Raw genomic sequence first — 14,923 nt, 5'->3', positions numbered from 1 at the left:
AGAGAGAAATGATAGATGCAGGGACAAGAGACTTCTCTTTTCTCTGTCCTGTGTAGAAACGGCAAGAATTTTCTGGGCAGGAAGGCAAAATTAGCAATTGTAATTATACAGTGCTATATAAAATGATGGCTGCAATACATTGAGAGGATAAAAAATTTGGTGGGAGTCCTTCTTTATTCAGAAAGACAGAACTATGCAGCCGCTCCGTTATGTCGACTATAGGAGCACAGCGCTTATGAATGCTCTACCATATCATTTAGGGAAGCAGTCAGGGTGGTTTGTCATTGCTGACTTTACTGACTACAGACTATAAGATGCACATAAATTTATCAAAATGTTATCAGAAAAATACAGTATTTAAAAAAAAAAAATAAAGTTTAAAACACCCCCTTTCCAAACATTCTGAAAATAAAAAAAATACTTTGGGATTGCCACATCCAAGGCTGTGGAGTCGGTTAGCCAAACCTCCGATTCCAACTCCTCAATTTCCATGACTCCGACTCCACCAAAATGGACTCCGACTCCACAGCCCTGGCCACATCTGCACAATTATGATCTATCAACATATGAAATTGTTTAAGCCATACGGTAAACATTGTAAAAAATAAAATTGAAATGGCAGGATTACAATTTTTGGCCTTGCGTTCTCCCAATAGAAATGGAACATAAAATTTTATGTGCTCCAAAATAATGAAAAACACAGTTTGCCTTAAAAAAAAATAAATTAAGAAAAGAGCCCTTCTACAAATGTAGAAAAGTTTTCGGTATCAGACAATTGCAATGCAAAATTAAAATTTGTTAAAGTTCTTAATTTTTATTGAAAAATATAATTTATAATGTAAAATTATGTTTTATAACACTATAAAAACAAAACCTCCCAAATATTGGCATTGCTTTACCAAATCATCTCACTTTAACGCTTGTCCTGCTTTTCAGTACATTACCTGGTAAAATAAGTGACAGTGTCACTCAAAACTATAACCCATCCTGAGAAAAACAAGTTCTTATATGGCTGTAGCTCCCCCATACACATTAGATACCTGTCAGTCAAATAATCAGCCGACACTTATCTTTTCCGAATCTTCAAAACACATTGCCCCTATGTTCTAAAGTGCCGCTGGCAGACTTCTCTGGTGACGGCTCATCTTCAGGAAAACAAAAGAATTGGCTGTTGGGAATCCAATGAGTTGGATCATTCTCTACAGCTGACATCTTCATTTGCAGAAGAGTCGAGAGGAGCTCATCATAGACATTAGACTACCAATATGTGCCTGTTGCCTTTAAGTCGACAAAAAAATATAAATGTTAAGACTCTTGGGGGAAAAAAAATAATAAAATTGACTCCAACCTAAAATTTGGCTAGGCACCGATTTATCAAGACCAAAGTTTTTCACGCTGGTCTTGATGAGGAGGCATGCTGGAATCAGACTCTGCTTATTCATTAAGATGAATCAAGATCGGGGCGTGTCCTAGCTGGCCATGTGAGAGGACGCTCAGGAGAGAGCTCCCGCTGCCATTGTACGATTAATCCTGTGCAGGCTTTACTACCTGCCCTAAATCAAGTGCTGACTGCTGTCTGGAGGTCCCAGGACCAAAGGAGTGCAAGTCGGGTGGTCCGCAGAGGGAGAAATGACCAGGAGAAGACAGCGAGATGCGGGTGGAGGAGAGGCAGGAGCAATCCAAGATGGCGCCACGGCCAGGGAGGACGCTGCAAAATCTAACGCCGCATGTCAGAAGCGCATGGTGGCCGCTGCAAAGCTCCAGCAGTTTGCAAGGGTGGAAGCGGTGGAGGAGGCAGAAACACCAGGAGGAGATGGAGCAGATAAAGAGGAGGAGGATGTGTCTTTGGAAGATGAGACTGAGGTACAGATGGGGGCAAGGGAAGGCGTTATGGCTGTGGTATCAGAGACTCAGAATGAAGAGAGATCAGGAGGGGAGCCGACCCTGAGGGATGTTTTCAATTTGGTCTCTTCATGTAAGCAGACCCTGTAGGAGGTGAAAGGTGAAATAGCTCACATAAATAAAGCTCTGCAGAAGGTGGATAAGTGCATGGGTGCAGTAGAGGAGAGGCTGAGCACTGCAGAAGACCATGTTGTAAAGCTGCAAAAAGCGGAGAAAAAGTTTGCTCAGGCACTGTCAGAACTGACTGCAAAAAATGAGGACCTGGAGAACTGGCCTAGAAGGAATAACCTCCGTATTGTGGGTCTGCCAGAAAAAACAGAAGGGAGAAATCCCACTGAGTTTATTGAATGTTGGCTGAGGGAGAAGATTGGAGTTGAGATGCCGACGAAAGTCTTTGCCGTGGAAAGGGCTCACTGGGTCCTCCTGCCCCGGGTGCTAACTCCTGAACTATGCTTGCTAAAATACTGAACTACAGGGACAGAGACATTATTCTCAGGAGGGCCAGAGAAGTGGAGGATCTAACTGTCGACGGACAGAAGATTGCCATTTATCCGGATTATTCAGCTACGGTCCAAAAGCAGAGATTGAAGTTTACTTGGAGTCAAGAGACGTTTGAGAGAACTGGGGGTGCAGTACTCCATTCTGTTCCCGGCGCGGTTGCGAGTGGTAGCCTGTGAAAAAGTTCAGTGTTTTCTTTCACCAGAGGACGCGACCCAGTGGATGGATATTAATGCTAAAAAGTTACAAGCTAAAGGGGACTGAGCACCTGTGCTAATTCGGGTGTGAGTTGTTTTTCATGCCTAGAATGGGAGAGATGAGTCTTCTTGCTACATGCTCCCTTTTGGCATTGTTCGCAGATTTTGGAATGTTTATTCTGTATTTACAGGCTCATTTTGATGTTATATATAGTTTGGGAGGAGGTGGTGCTCTGACATGGAGTGCTGCGGCGACGCAATGTAATTTCTCTTTAATGTGGAATGTTTTAGTGGTTTTGCACTAATGTACAGAGTTGTGGTTTCGATGGTGGTGGGAGGAGAAAGTCGAACAAAGAGATTGTGTGTATTGGGCAGAGGAGCCCCGCTCTCAATGAGAGGAAGATACTATAGTTTTGGGAGGGGAAAGGTGGGAGGGTCCGGAACACTGCTTGTATGGAAGGGAGGGGTTGATGTACTATATAGTTAAGTGTTGTTATGGGGGTTCAGATTAAAGTTCTGAGCTGGAATGTAAGAGGTCTGGCTGATAGGACGAAGAGGGTCGCTGTCCTGCAGTATGTTCGAGACCAGAGGGCTTCTTTGATATGTTTACTTGAGACGCACTTGGTGCGAGAGAGAGTGGATATGTTGAAAAGGAATTAGATACAGAAGGCTTATCACTTCACCTTCTCTACGTACTCAAGGGGGGTGTCGGTCTTAGTTCCCATGGGGACAAGATATGAGGAAATGGAAGTGCATGTTGATGCGGATGGACAATACGTGGTGGTGTTATGTAAGATGTTTGGGGTGCTTTTGTGTGTTGTCGCCATGTATATCCCGCCCCCATATTCAAGCAGGAAAATCAGAGAAGTGATGGAACTGACTGGTCGTAAGGGAGGTATGCCTCTCTTGATTATTGGGGATCTCAATAACATATATGATGACTTCTGGGACAAAAGCAAGAACACTCAAAATAGGACACAGGGTCATGTCACCCCATTTGGTACATATATACAGGAGATTTGGTTAGTTGATTTGTGGAGGGTGAGATATATTGGGGAAAGGGGGTTCTCATGTTATTCACCGGCACATAGCACACTGTCTAGAATAGACATGGCTTTGGGAAATGAGATGATGGATTCAATGGTGAAGGAGGTGAGGTACCTGCCTAGGGCAGTCTCGGATCACTGCCCAGTTGAGGTGGAGTTGCGGTCGGCGGAGACACTCGTTGGGCGCAGGGGAGAGTGGAAAATTCACCCTAACTGGTTGAATAGCTTGGATCTAGAGGGAATACAACGGGAGGTGGTGGAGTATTTTACCTTTAATGAGGGTAGTGCTGAGATGTCTATTGTCTGGGATGCTATGAAGGCGTATCTGAGAGGGTTATTATTTAGGGATATTAGTAGATGTAAGACAAAGACTAAGCAGCTGGAGATGGAAGCGATAGAGGGGTTAAAGGAAACTGAGGACGAAATGGTGACTCTCAACACGGTGGAAGCTAGAAATAGAATGAAGGTTGCACAAAAGAATGTAGATGAAATCTTCCTAAACCGAGCCGAAAGGAGAAGGGAATTCCAGCAGCTGGCTTTTTATCAAGATGGTGAGAGTGTGGGACACATGTTGTCGCTGGTGGCTTCGACCCAGAGGGGTACCTCACATGTGCATTCTCTGTTTTCGGGGGATGGCACTAGAGTGTCGGAAAGTGCGGACATTTTGAATGTTTTCATTGAATTTTACACAGATTTGTACTCCTCTCGGGCTGGAGCGTCGGTTGAGGACACTGTGGCTTTTTTTTTTATAGGGGACTGAACTTCCCAGTTTGGAGAATGAGGACAGAGAATGTCTGGAGGCTCCCATCACTGAGGAGGAGTTGAGAAGGGCCCTGGGGTCAATGACGAAAGGGAAAGCATCGGGGATGGATGGGCTTCCAGTCGATATTTTTAAAGGGATGGAAGAGGTGTTGATACCAAAACTTAAAGTGGTGTTGGAAGAGGCCAGAAGTAAGGGGATCTTGCCGTTGTCTGAGAGAAGCTATAATAGTTGTCATCCCAAAGGAAGATAAGGATCCTCAGATTCAAGAATCATATAGACCAATTTCACTGCTCACAACGGATGTTAAACTCCTGGCCAAGGTGTTGGCGTTTAGGCTGCCAGGTGTTGTTTCTAAATTAGTACACCCAGACCAGTCTGGATTCATGCCTGACAGGTCTACGGCTGTCAACCTGAGAAGGCTTTTCTTGAATATGCAGCTGCAAGCTGATAACTATGGCTAGAGGGTGGTTGCATCGTTGGATGCCCATAATGCATTTGACAGTGTGGAATGGAGCTATTTATGGCAGGTCCTGCTTCATTTGGGATTCGGCCCACAATTTATTTCTTGAGTCCGGTTATTATATACGCAACCACTGGCTCGGATAAGAGTGAATGGAATGCTATCACACGGTAGAACTTCACAGAGAGACGAGGCAGGGGTGTCCACTCTCCCCTCTTTTATTTGCGCTGGCGATGGAACCACTGGCCGCCAAAATTCGTCAATCAAGGGAGGTCTCCGGATTCAAATACGGCCTGGTAGAGGAAAAAATTGCGATATACGCAGACGATGTCTTGCTATTTCTAAGTGACCCAAAAACATCGCTGGGTAACGCCATACAACTTATTGAAGGGTTTGGGAGATTGTCGGGATTGGTGATCAACTGGGGTAAATCCAATTTGTTTGCAATAGACGACGCAATGGAAGGTTTAAGGGGAACAGTAGAGGAGGGCAGGCTTAAAGTAGTGGATCAATTTAATTATTTAGGAATATGGGTATCGCTGGCAATCACAGATTATTTACAGAAAAACTTGACCCCCATGTTAGATGCTCTCAAGGCGAAAATAGGAGCTTGGATTAAGTTGCACTTGTCGGTAGTGGGTCGGGTTAATTTAATTAAAATGATTCTGAGGCCCAAAATTTTGTACATTCTGCATAATGCACCTGTCTGGATATTTCGGGGGAAATTTAGACAAACGTCCTGTTCAGGAGACTGGTGTGGGGGAAGAAACACCCTCGTATTAGACTGGAAACCCTTCAACGCCCTAAGGATGATGGGGGTCTGGCCTTGCCTAATCCTGAAATATATTTCCTTGCGGCCCAGTGCCAGCACTTGAGAGGGTGGTCGCTTGAAGCGACTTCTGGTGGGGTGCAACACATTTTGGAAAAACTGACAAATCGGTGTCCAGTGGTACAATGTTTGGAGGATGGCTCACTGGGGGTGCTTGGGAAACAACTCCCCACATTATCTCTGATAAACTCTGGAGAAGGGTTAAACAAATTCGGGGGGTTACTGGCTTGACCCGGTTCTCGCTAATTTGGGATAATATTAATCTACCAGAATTCAGATGCATGGGAAGACTGGGTGAATGGCAAGATAGAGGGATCCATTTTGTTTTCCAGATTGTGGACCCACAGGGACTGAAATCCTTTTCTCAGCTAAAATCGGAATTTGGGCTTAGAGATTCGGGTGGGTTCCATTATGCACGGTTGAAGCACGCATTTATAGCTCAGTGTAAGAGTTGTAATCTTGAAATACAGGGGGATATTGTCTTGGAGTATGTATGTGGGAAGGGGTCTACAAGTGGAGTTATATCCTCTTTGTATGGGGATCTGTTGCATGCTTTCCTTTTTGGAAATTCCCAATTGGCGCCAGGGCCAAGTGGGAGGGTGATTTGGGCCCTTTGGAGGATGAGAGATGGGAATCCGCTCTGGGATGGATCACAAAATTATCGCTGAGTGAGCCGTATAGACTGTCTCGGCTCTATATAATACACAGAGTGTACAAGTCCCCGGATGTACTGTTCAAGGCTGGTCTAAGAACAACTTCTGAATGTCCCCGATGCCGAAACAAAGGTGCAGGCATATTTCATATGATGTGGACGTGCCCACGGTTGTTTTCTTTCTGGATGGTGGTCTTGTGCCGGGTACAGGGAGCGTACAGATGCGTGGTTCCAAAGGATCCAGTGGTATGTTTGTTGGGTGATGTGGATGAGATTATAGTAGATAATACCTTGAAGATAGCAATAGCCAGACTACTCTACATGGCTCGGAAAGTGATTGCGAGAAATTGAATACAAGAGGAGCCGCCCTCGAGAGGAGAATATCTTAAATATGTGAAAAATGCCATTATGCTAGAAAAAGGGGGTTTACAAAAAAAAGAGGGAAATTGGCGCTATATGAAAAGCTATGGTTGCCTTGGCTAGAGTTTGGTTAAGATCTCGGATATATGCTGGGGGGGCCTGGAGGTACATTGAATATGTGAGATGCTACCTGTAATGTCACGAATAGTGGAAGGATTTTACTAACCTTTATTTTTCTCTACAGATGAAGAATATATAGACAATACAAGCGGTCTAATAGGGTTTTGGGGGGGTTGTTAGTACATGGGGGTGTTAATATGTTAAAATGATTACCTTTGGAACATTTGTATCCTGATGATTTTTCTGAATAAAAATCTACTTGAGAAAGAAAAAGATGAATCAAGAGCGTCAGAAAAGTGACGTGTACATTGCCACAAATCTTACTCCAGTCCCTACTGATAAAAGATTTGTGGTGTAGTGAACGCTTCCACTCGTTACACCCCAGTCGTGCCCCAACTTCACCCACTTTGCTGGAGCTTAGCAAAAATGTAGCGAGAAAGCCAGGAGTCTCATCATTTTAGTGCAAACTCGAGTTTCACCAAAGTGTGGTGACTTTTCAATGCTTTTTATGACAGAATACTGGTGTAGAACCTTTGAGTAAGGTCTAAAGTTTGGTACAATCCATTCCCTGATATTACATTTCTACGGTAGAACTTCAAGGAAACATGTATGTTGAAAAACATCAAAACTGTTTACAATAAGGGTTAATTCACTCAATGCAGTGAAAATCTGCCACAATTTTCAATAGGATACATGGGGGTTTCAAAACCTTATCCACATATACGAGTGGGAAAAAATGTGCAGAATTTAGGACATGTTGCAGTATTACAAATACATAGCATTATGTCTTATATTACAGATTTCCACATCAAATTTATCCCTTCATCTGAAATCTGTCACAGCTTCAATAACATTAACGGGTAACATGCAAAATTTGGAAATGTAACACCACTCTGAACGGAAAATATTCACCACTCCTGCCCTTGCCCTAAAACTACCTGAAAAAGGTGCAACTGATTTTAAGGATTATTAATTAAAAAGGAAATTAAAGACATTTTGGACAGAAATTTAACTTTTCGTTTAGTAATATACATAATCCATTTTGATACCGTTATTCTTTGTGGTGAACTGAATGGTTGAGAAAGCTTTCTGCTGATTGTGATGTAAAAGTTAAAGTGGGAAAAAAAGACGCTAAATAGTGAATCAAAATTACTTAAAGGTGTTGTCTGGGACTACCTTAGTTTTTCGGAACATAGATGAAAAAACAAATAAAACAGGAAGTTCGTTGCTAACTGAGGCAAGTACCTGCCTGTTCTACCTAACACCTTCCGGCGATTAAGCAGCTCCATGTAAACAGAGCAGCTCTTCCTCTTATGGGCTGCTCTGTTAATGGGACGTTACTGCCAATGTCATGCTGACTGACACCTGGCTTCCCATAGATGGGCAGCGGGAAGTTGGCTGTCAATCAGTGTGATGTCGGCAGTCACGACTCGTCAACTGAGCAGAGCGGAAGAGAAGTTGCTTTGTCAACGTGACGTCGGCAAAAGCCGCTAAATCATCGGGAGTGGTGGTCTGTGACCGCTCTGAGCCTGCAGAGATCGGCGCTGGGCACAACAGTTAGGTAGCAATTACCTGCCTGTTAGTTCTTTGCCCCATAGTAAAAAATAAATAATCCCATTTAAAAATGTAAATGTACATACTAAGTAAAATATTTTGTCAAAACGCATAATAGGGATATTTCCTGTGTTTCAGTTGACTGAACACATGTAAGTGTTCATACACACTAGACATCCAGATAGATATCACAATGAGATTTGCACATAATTTCTTTGATCTATTATTCTTATCACTGCTTCTCATCTTTTGTATTGAATACTTGATTGTCATATATTAAAATTTTGTCTATATTTAGAGTCTACAAAAGAAAACACAAAAAATACCAGAACCGGGTCCTTCAAAGTCTCATGGAACTGCCAAAACTCAGGCTATCGTAGAACCATCCTCAACTCAAGGTCCAAATACAACCCAAAAAACGAATGTGGTAGGTAACACTTTTGTACCACTGTACACCTTTGTTGTCTATGTTCTTTGCTAGATAAGAATCACTATGCAGTGAACCTAAGGCTAAAATATTTTATTGTTCCTTTTATTTTTTTTCTTCATGATCCAATGCTATAACATTTTGTGAGACATGGTGATAATATGCACACTACACTCATAGATGAGGGGAATATATTTTTTAAAATTTGGTCACATTTTCTGGGCTTTCCCTTATATCACACATCAAGGGCTCTGGAGATGTGACATAGCATCCTGCATTCTTCCTGCACAATCTGTACTCCAAAATGGCACGTCTTAGCTTTGCACATTGTCTGAACAGTAGTGCCTGGGAAATTGGATTACTCTGGAGAAATTGCAAAACAAACTTTTATTTAAGAGAAATAAACACAGCTTTTTTTCCACATTTTTTTTCTTTCCATTTTGCATTACTTCATACAAAACACCAGAATGGTTAACAAACTTTGAGTGTGGTTTTTTAATAACTTGAAGAGTGCAGTTTTTTTTCATTTGGCATTTTAAAGTTACTTCAAAAATTTAGCAGGTCTTAAAAGGATTTTTAGTACTCACCTTAAAATCTTTCTTGGAGCCTTCATTGGGGTGCACAGATAAACCATGGGTGTACGCTGCTGTTGCTAGTAAAACTCGTACTGGCTGTCGACTCTCCTGAGCTTGACAGCTGCATAGTAATCCATCATGCTGTCTTGCTCAGGTCAGGAGAGGTGCCGGACCAGTCCATGCAGTGCGATGCAATTCTCGCACGAGTTATACGGCAGTCTGACTCTGCCCAAAGAGTCAGAACGTTGGAAAGCAGCGGTTCTTGAGAGATAGAAACTTAGAGTTCTGATCAAGTCCAGCTTGTGAAGATACCTTCAAGAGGATGAACTGGAGATGGGCAGAAAGAAGGCAGAACGATGTCCTCATTGTTGAGTAACAAAGCTCAACAAGAGAGAGCTGCCAGCTCAGAGACTGATGGACGTGATGGCTACCAAAAAGGAAACCTTCCAGGAAAGACGAGATGACGTAATGTCCTGAATGGCTTAAGACCAGTTTAAGGTCCCATGGGTCTACTGGAGGATGATATGGAGGTGCCAGGCAAGCCGCTTCCTGGAGGAAGGTCTTGACCTGGGGACAAGAAGCCAAGTTTTGTTGAAAAGGAATTGAAAGTGCGGAGATCTGACCCTTGAGTACTAAGAGAAAGCATTGAGTCCATGCCTGACTGGAGAAAAGCTAGGATGGGTGGAAGGGAAAAAAAGGTCTTCCAAGTTAGATGATAAATGCGTGGGGACGTGGGCTTTCTTACATTGATAATGGTCTGCATGACTTGGGATGAAAAACCTGCTTTCCTCAAAACGGCGGCCTCAACAGCCATGCCTTTAAATTCAGAGACTGAGAATTCTAGTGGAATAGAGGACTCTGTGAGAGAAGGTGTGTAAGATTCCAGGGGATGTCTGCAAGCAGATTGATTAACTCTGCGTACCAGGCCCTTCAGGGCCAGTCGGGAGCCACCAGGATTACTGGGACTCTCTCCGTTTTGATCTTCTTGTCGACTCTCGGGATCAGCTGGAGAGATGGAATGAGGAAAGAAGCTTAAATTGAGATCATGTAAGCTATTGCCAGGGGTTTGCGAGACCTGGCTTGAAGTGAGGCACTTTGTGATTCATCCAGGATGCCATTAGATCAACTTTGGGGGTGCCCCACCTCTGACAGATCTGATCAAGCACGTCAGGGAAGAGCAACTGCTCATTTGAGGAGAGGCCATGATGACTTAGGAAGTCAACTGCCCATTTGTTCACACCCCTGAATGTGCACTGCCAATATTGCTGGTACGTGGCGCTCGGCCTTAACCAGAATGGACTGGCTGCGTGTTCCACCCTGGTGGTTTATGTATGCCATGGCCCTGGCATCTGATTGAATGCGAACTGGATGTCCTGCTAGGAGATCCTACCAGTGGAGAAGGAAGAGGTAAATTGCTCTGATTTCCAGAAGAATGATGAGAAGGGAGATTTCCTGGGTATTCCTGCGATAGTGGACTGTGGGATGAAGGAAGACCGCTCCCCATCTGAGGAGACTGGCATCCGTTGTGACGACTTGCCAGTGTAGAGGAAGGAATGATATCCCGAGTAGAATGTAGGGGGAGAGAATCCACCATGTCAGAGACTGCTTCACTCGGAGGGGCAGTAGAATGGGACGGTCCAGAGAAGAAATCCTTTTGTCCCGAGCTAACAAGGAGGGTCAGCTGAAGGTGGCGGGTATAGAACAGGGCAAAAGGCGCAGCTTCCACAGAATCATCTTCCCTAGTACACTCATGCAGAGGCGAAGAGAATGTGTAGATGGGCGCCTCTGAGAACGAAACCCCAGACGGGGAGATGACACTTTTTTTGCTCTGTAAGGAGGACTTTGGCACCAGTGGTATCTTACAACATGCCCAAGAATACTAGGTGCTGAGCTGGAAAGATTTTGTGGTATTGACTATCAAGCCGAGATGGGCAAGAGTGTCCAAGGTGATCTGAAAACTCTGGCAATAGGCTTGGAAGGACATACCCTTGATCAAGAGATCATTCAGATAGGATATAATTACTGTCCTCTTAGATCGAAAGAATGGCCATGACTGTTGCCGTCTCCTTAGTAAAAACCCTGGGGACAGAGGCTAGGCCGAAGGGGAGAGCAGTGAACTGATAATGTTCCCCCTTAACCCCAAATTGGAAAAATTTCTGATGCGGCACGCAAATTGGAATGTGAAGGTAAGCACCCAGAATGTCCACCGAACAGAAGAACTCCTCGAGTTCCATAGAGGCAATTACCGACCAAAGAGATTACATCCTGAAGTGATGAAGGTGGACTCCTCAGTTCAGTCACTTAAGATGCAGAATCGAACGGAGAGAACTGTCCTTCTTTGGAACCACAAATGGGTTGGAATAAAAACATGAAAAACGTTCTTGAGAAGGGACAAGTACAATGACTCCTGTTTGGAGGAGATGGCTTGAAAGAAACCTGGCACCTGAGCCTTCCGGGGGGGGGGGATTCTGTTCCCTAACCCAAGTGTCGTCGACCATTGATAGCCATGCGTCCCTGGAGTAGAAGTTGGTGGAAGTGACCCATCATGCAGAAGAGAATCTAATAGAGCGGGAAACTGAGGGTTTTGAAGAACGACCCTCTGCGTGGTTAGTTAGGGGCGTACTTGAATGACGGCTTCTTCCTCTCCCACTGGGCGGAAGTAACGGTCCTGTTGTGAGTAGGTCCCAGTGGAAGTAAAGGATGAAACGGAAGAGAACGTCTCCTGTTGAAAGGGCGTTTAGGCTTGGGCTGAGGAAGGGAGGTGCTTTTACTACCAGTAGTGTCTGAAATGATATGATCCAGCTTGGACCCAAAGAGTCTTGAACCTTGGAAGAGGAAATTGGTAAGACAGCCATTTGAAGCCAGGTCCGCATTCCAGCCTTAAACCAGAGAATTTTTCGTATGGCAACGATCTTTCTTTTTTTTTTTTGAATCAGATCTTTTTTATTAAACATTCAGGAATCAATACAGAAAGAATATGACATCTTATATAGCTAGTAAAAATTACATTGAGAGCAGATATTATTTAAAGGGTAAAACTCTTCCTGTGTAAGAATAAATAAAAAGAAGAAATCTCAAAACACAGATATTTGCATAAAATTGAGCCTATAAACAACATGGCTCCACAAATAAACAAAAATCAAAATTATACATCAGTGCCTCATTTCAGCGGGAAAACCATCCCCGCCAGCCGCGCCACTCCGCATCATATTTCGCCCCCGCCCCCCACGGATATCAGGTCCAATCCACCCCAGCCCCCTCCCACCGCGCCACTCAAAATCTACTTCGCCACAAAGGGCACTAGACTTTATTTTCACCCCCCAAGCATCCCCTCATCGCAAGCACAACAGCAACTGGTCCAACATCGCATCCCGTACCAGTGCGCCCGAGGGGAGACCCGGTGACTCCATCCATGGCTGCCAAATTTTGTAAAACTTTCTTAATGCATTTCTTTTTAAATAAGCCCCCCTTTCCAATCTGATGACATTATTTAGTTTATTTTTAAGCTCTGACAATGTTGGTGGCATAGGATCCAACCAATGATATGCAAGTATCTTTCTTGCCTGATACAGGATGCGTGCTATTCCCAGGGCCACTGCAGAGTCCGGGTCAACCCCCTCCTCCCACAAATTCAACAAACATAGACGAGGTGACGGTCGTATTGTGATATGGTATACTTGGGCTATGAGTCCCAGGGTCTGCCTCCAGAAATCCCCAATGTGCCCGCACTCCCACATAACATGCATCAAGTGGGCATCATCCTGCCCACACCTAACACATTGTGTATTGGGCCTAAGTCCCATTTTAAATAATAAGCTGGGTGTTTTATATACCCTGTGAATGAGATATATTTGCGAAAGCCGCTGGCACTCAGAAACCGCCATTTTAGGGACCTGTTCTAGAATATCGGACCACTGGTCCTCCGTCAGGGGGCCAACGTCCCGTTCCCACTTATTCTTAGCAGCAGTCAGTGGATATGTCTCCAGATGGGCAGGCAATAATCTTTTATATAATTCAGAGATAAGTCCCCTAGAAGACTCAGATGTAAGTAGCATATGTAGTGTTTGATTATGTGTCACTATCACCGGATTTGTCCTTCTCTGTTTTTCCAATGCATGTCTTAGCTGTAAGTACTGATAAAAGAAGACGTGCGGGAGGTGAAATTCTGTTCTCAATTGTTCAAAACTCTTAAGAGTATTATTTTGCAAAATTTGTGACACCAGATAAATCCCTTTATCTTCCCATCTTCCGAACCCCACCAGCTTTTTGATCTCTTGCAAATCCGGATTTCGCCACAATGGCCACAATTCCGTAGGCCCATTTATCTTCAAAAGAGACTTACCCCTATCCCACACCTTGAAAATCATAGCCAACGTGGGGTATCGTGCCCCATTTATCTGCCGTCTTCCCACCTCCAACCGGCACCCTGGATATTTCCATACCGATCCTTCCCTCACAATATCACCACCATTGTCACACGCCCCGTCTCTACCCCAACCCTTAAGATGTTGCATCTGGGAGGCTATAAAGTATATGAATGGGTTTGGCACCGCCAATCCTCCCTCCTCCTTCCCTCGCTGCAGTATCTCCAAGCGAATCCTAGCCTGTTTTTTCTTCCAAATTAATTCCCGGTATAATGTATTTATTTTTGCAAAAAAGTCCCTACAGATCCACACCGGAGAATTATGTATCAAATATAATAATTGTGGCATCATTACCATTTTGATTGTTAGATCTACCAATATTCGACAACGGCAGGCGACACCAAGTATGTACTTTTGCTCTAAATCGCTGCAACAGGGGCTCCAGATTCAGAGCCCGAAAATCCTTCGGGGCAGGACTAACAATTATACCCAGATACTTAAACCTCCGAACTACAGGGACCGGTATCTGCAAATCTGAGAAATCCGCCGGGAGAGGGTCTATCGGCATTAAAGCTGATTTGGACCAATTAATCCGAAGACCAGACCTCAGCCCAAATTCTCGAATGACCTCCATTGCCGGCAAAATCGAGGAATGTACCTTATCTAAATATAGAAGTAAATCATCCGCGTACAATGATATCCTCAACTCCACAGTTCCACATCTGAATCCCATTATTTCTCTGGACTTCCGAATTGCAACTGCCAATGGCTCCACCGCAGTAGCAAATAGCAAGGGCGAGAGCGGGCACCCCTGTCTAGTACCTCTCCCAAGAGGAAAAGACTCAGAGACCCTGCCATTAGCCCCAACCTTCGCCACCGGCGAGCCATACAACAGCCTCACCCAATTTATAAATCTGTGTCCAAAGCCCATTTTCCGAAGTACCGCCCACAAAAAACCCCACTCCAAACTATCGAACGCCTTAGCGGCGTCTAAGGACAAAATTGCTCTTCCCCCCAACTCCCCAGAACTATGTTGAATCCCCAAGTATAGTTTCCTAAGGTTTATAGATGTGGCTCTGCCTGGGATAAATCCCGTCTGATCCTTCTGTATAACAGATGAGATAACTCGGGACATCCTATTGGCGAGTACCTTGGCCAATAATTTAACATCTGTTG

General features: G+C 44.2%; 1 protein-coding gene across 8 annotated transcripts in view; it reads left to right on the top strand.

Annotated features, from left to right (window-relative positions):
- The window catches only part of CENPU (centromere protein U), a 181,507-nt gene that overhangs the window by 64,903 nt on the left and 101,681 nt on the right, over positions 1 to 14,923 (top strand). For all 8 annotated transcript variants that reach the window (XM_073578483.1, XM_073578428.1, XM_073578449.1 and 5 more), the window contains one exon: positions 8,680 to 8,808. In XM_073578483.1, the coding sequence (XP_073434584.1) occupies positions 8,680 to 8,808 (129 nt within the window). The remainder of the gene's footprint in view (positions 1 to 8,679; positions 8,809 to 14,923) is intronic.

The sequence above is a fragment of the Dendrobates tinctorius genome, unplaced genomic scaffold (genome assembly GCF_039654945.1).
Source record: "Dendrobates tinctorius isolate UK_male_01 unplaced genomic scaffold, ASM3965494v1 ptg000008l, whole genome shotgun sequence".
Lineage (NCBI taxonomy): Eukaryota > Metazoa > Chordata > Amphibia > Anura > Dendrobatidae > Dendrobates > Dendrobates tinctorius.
This window is presented reverse-complemented; position numbering and strand designations above follow the sequence as displayed.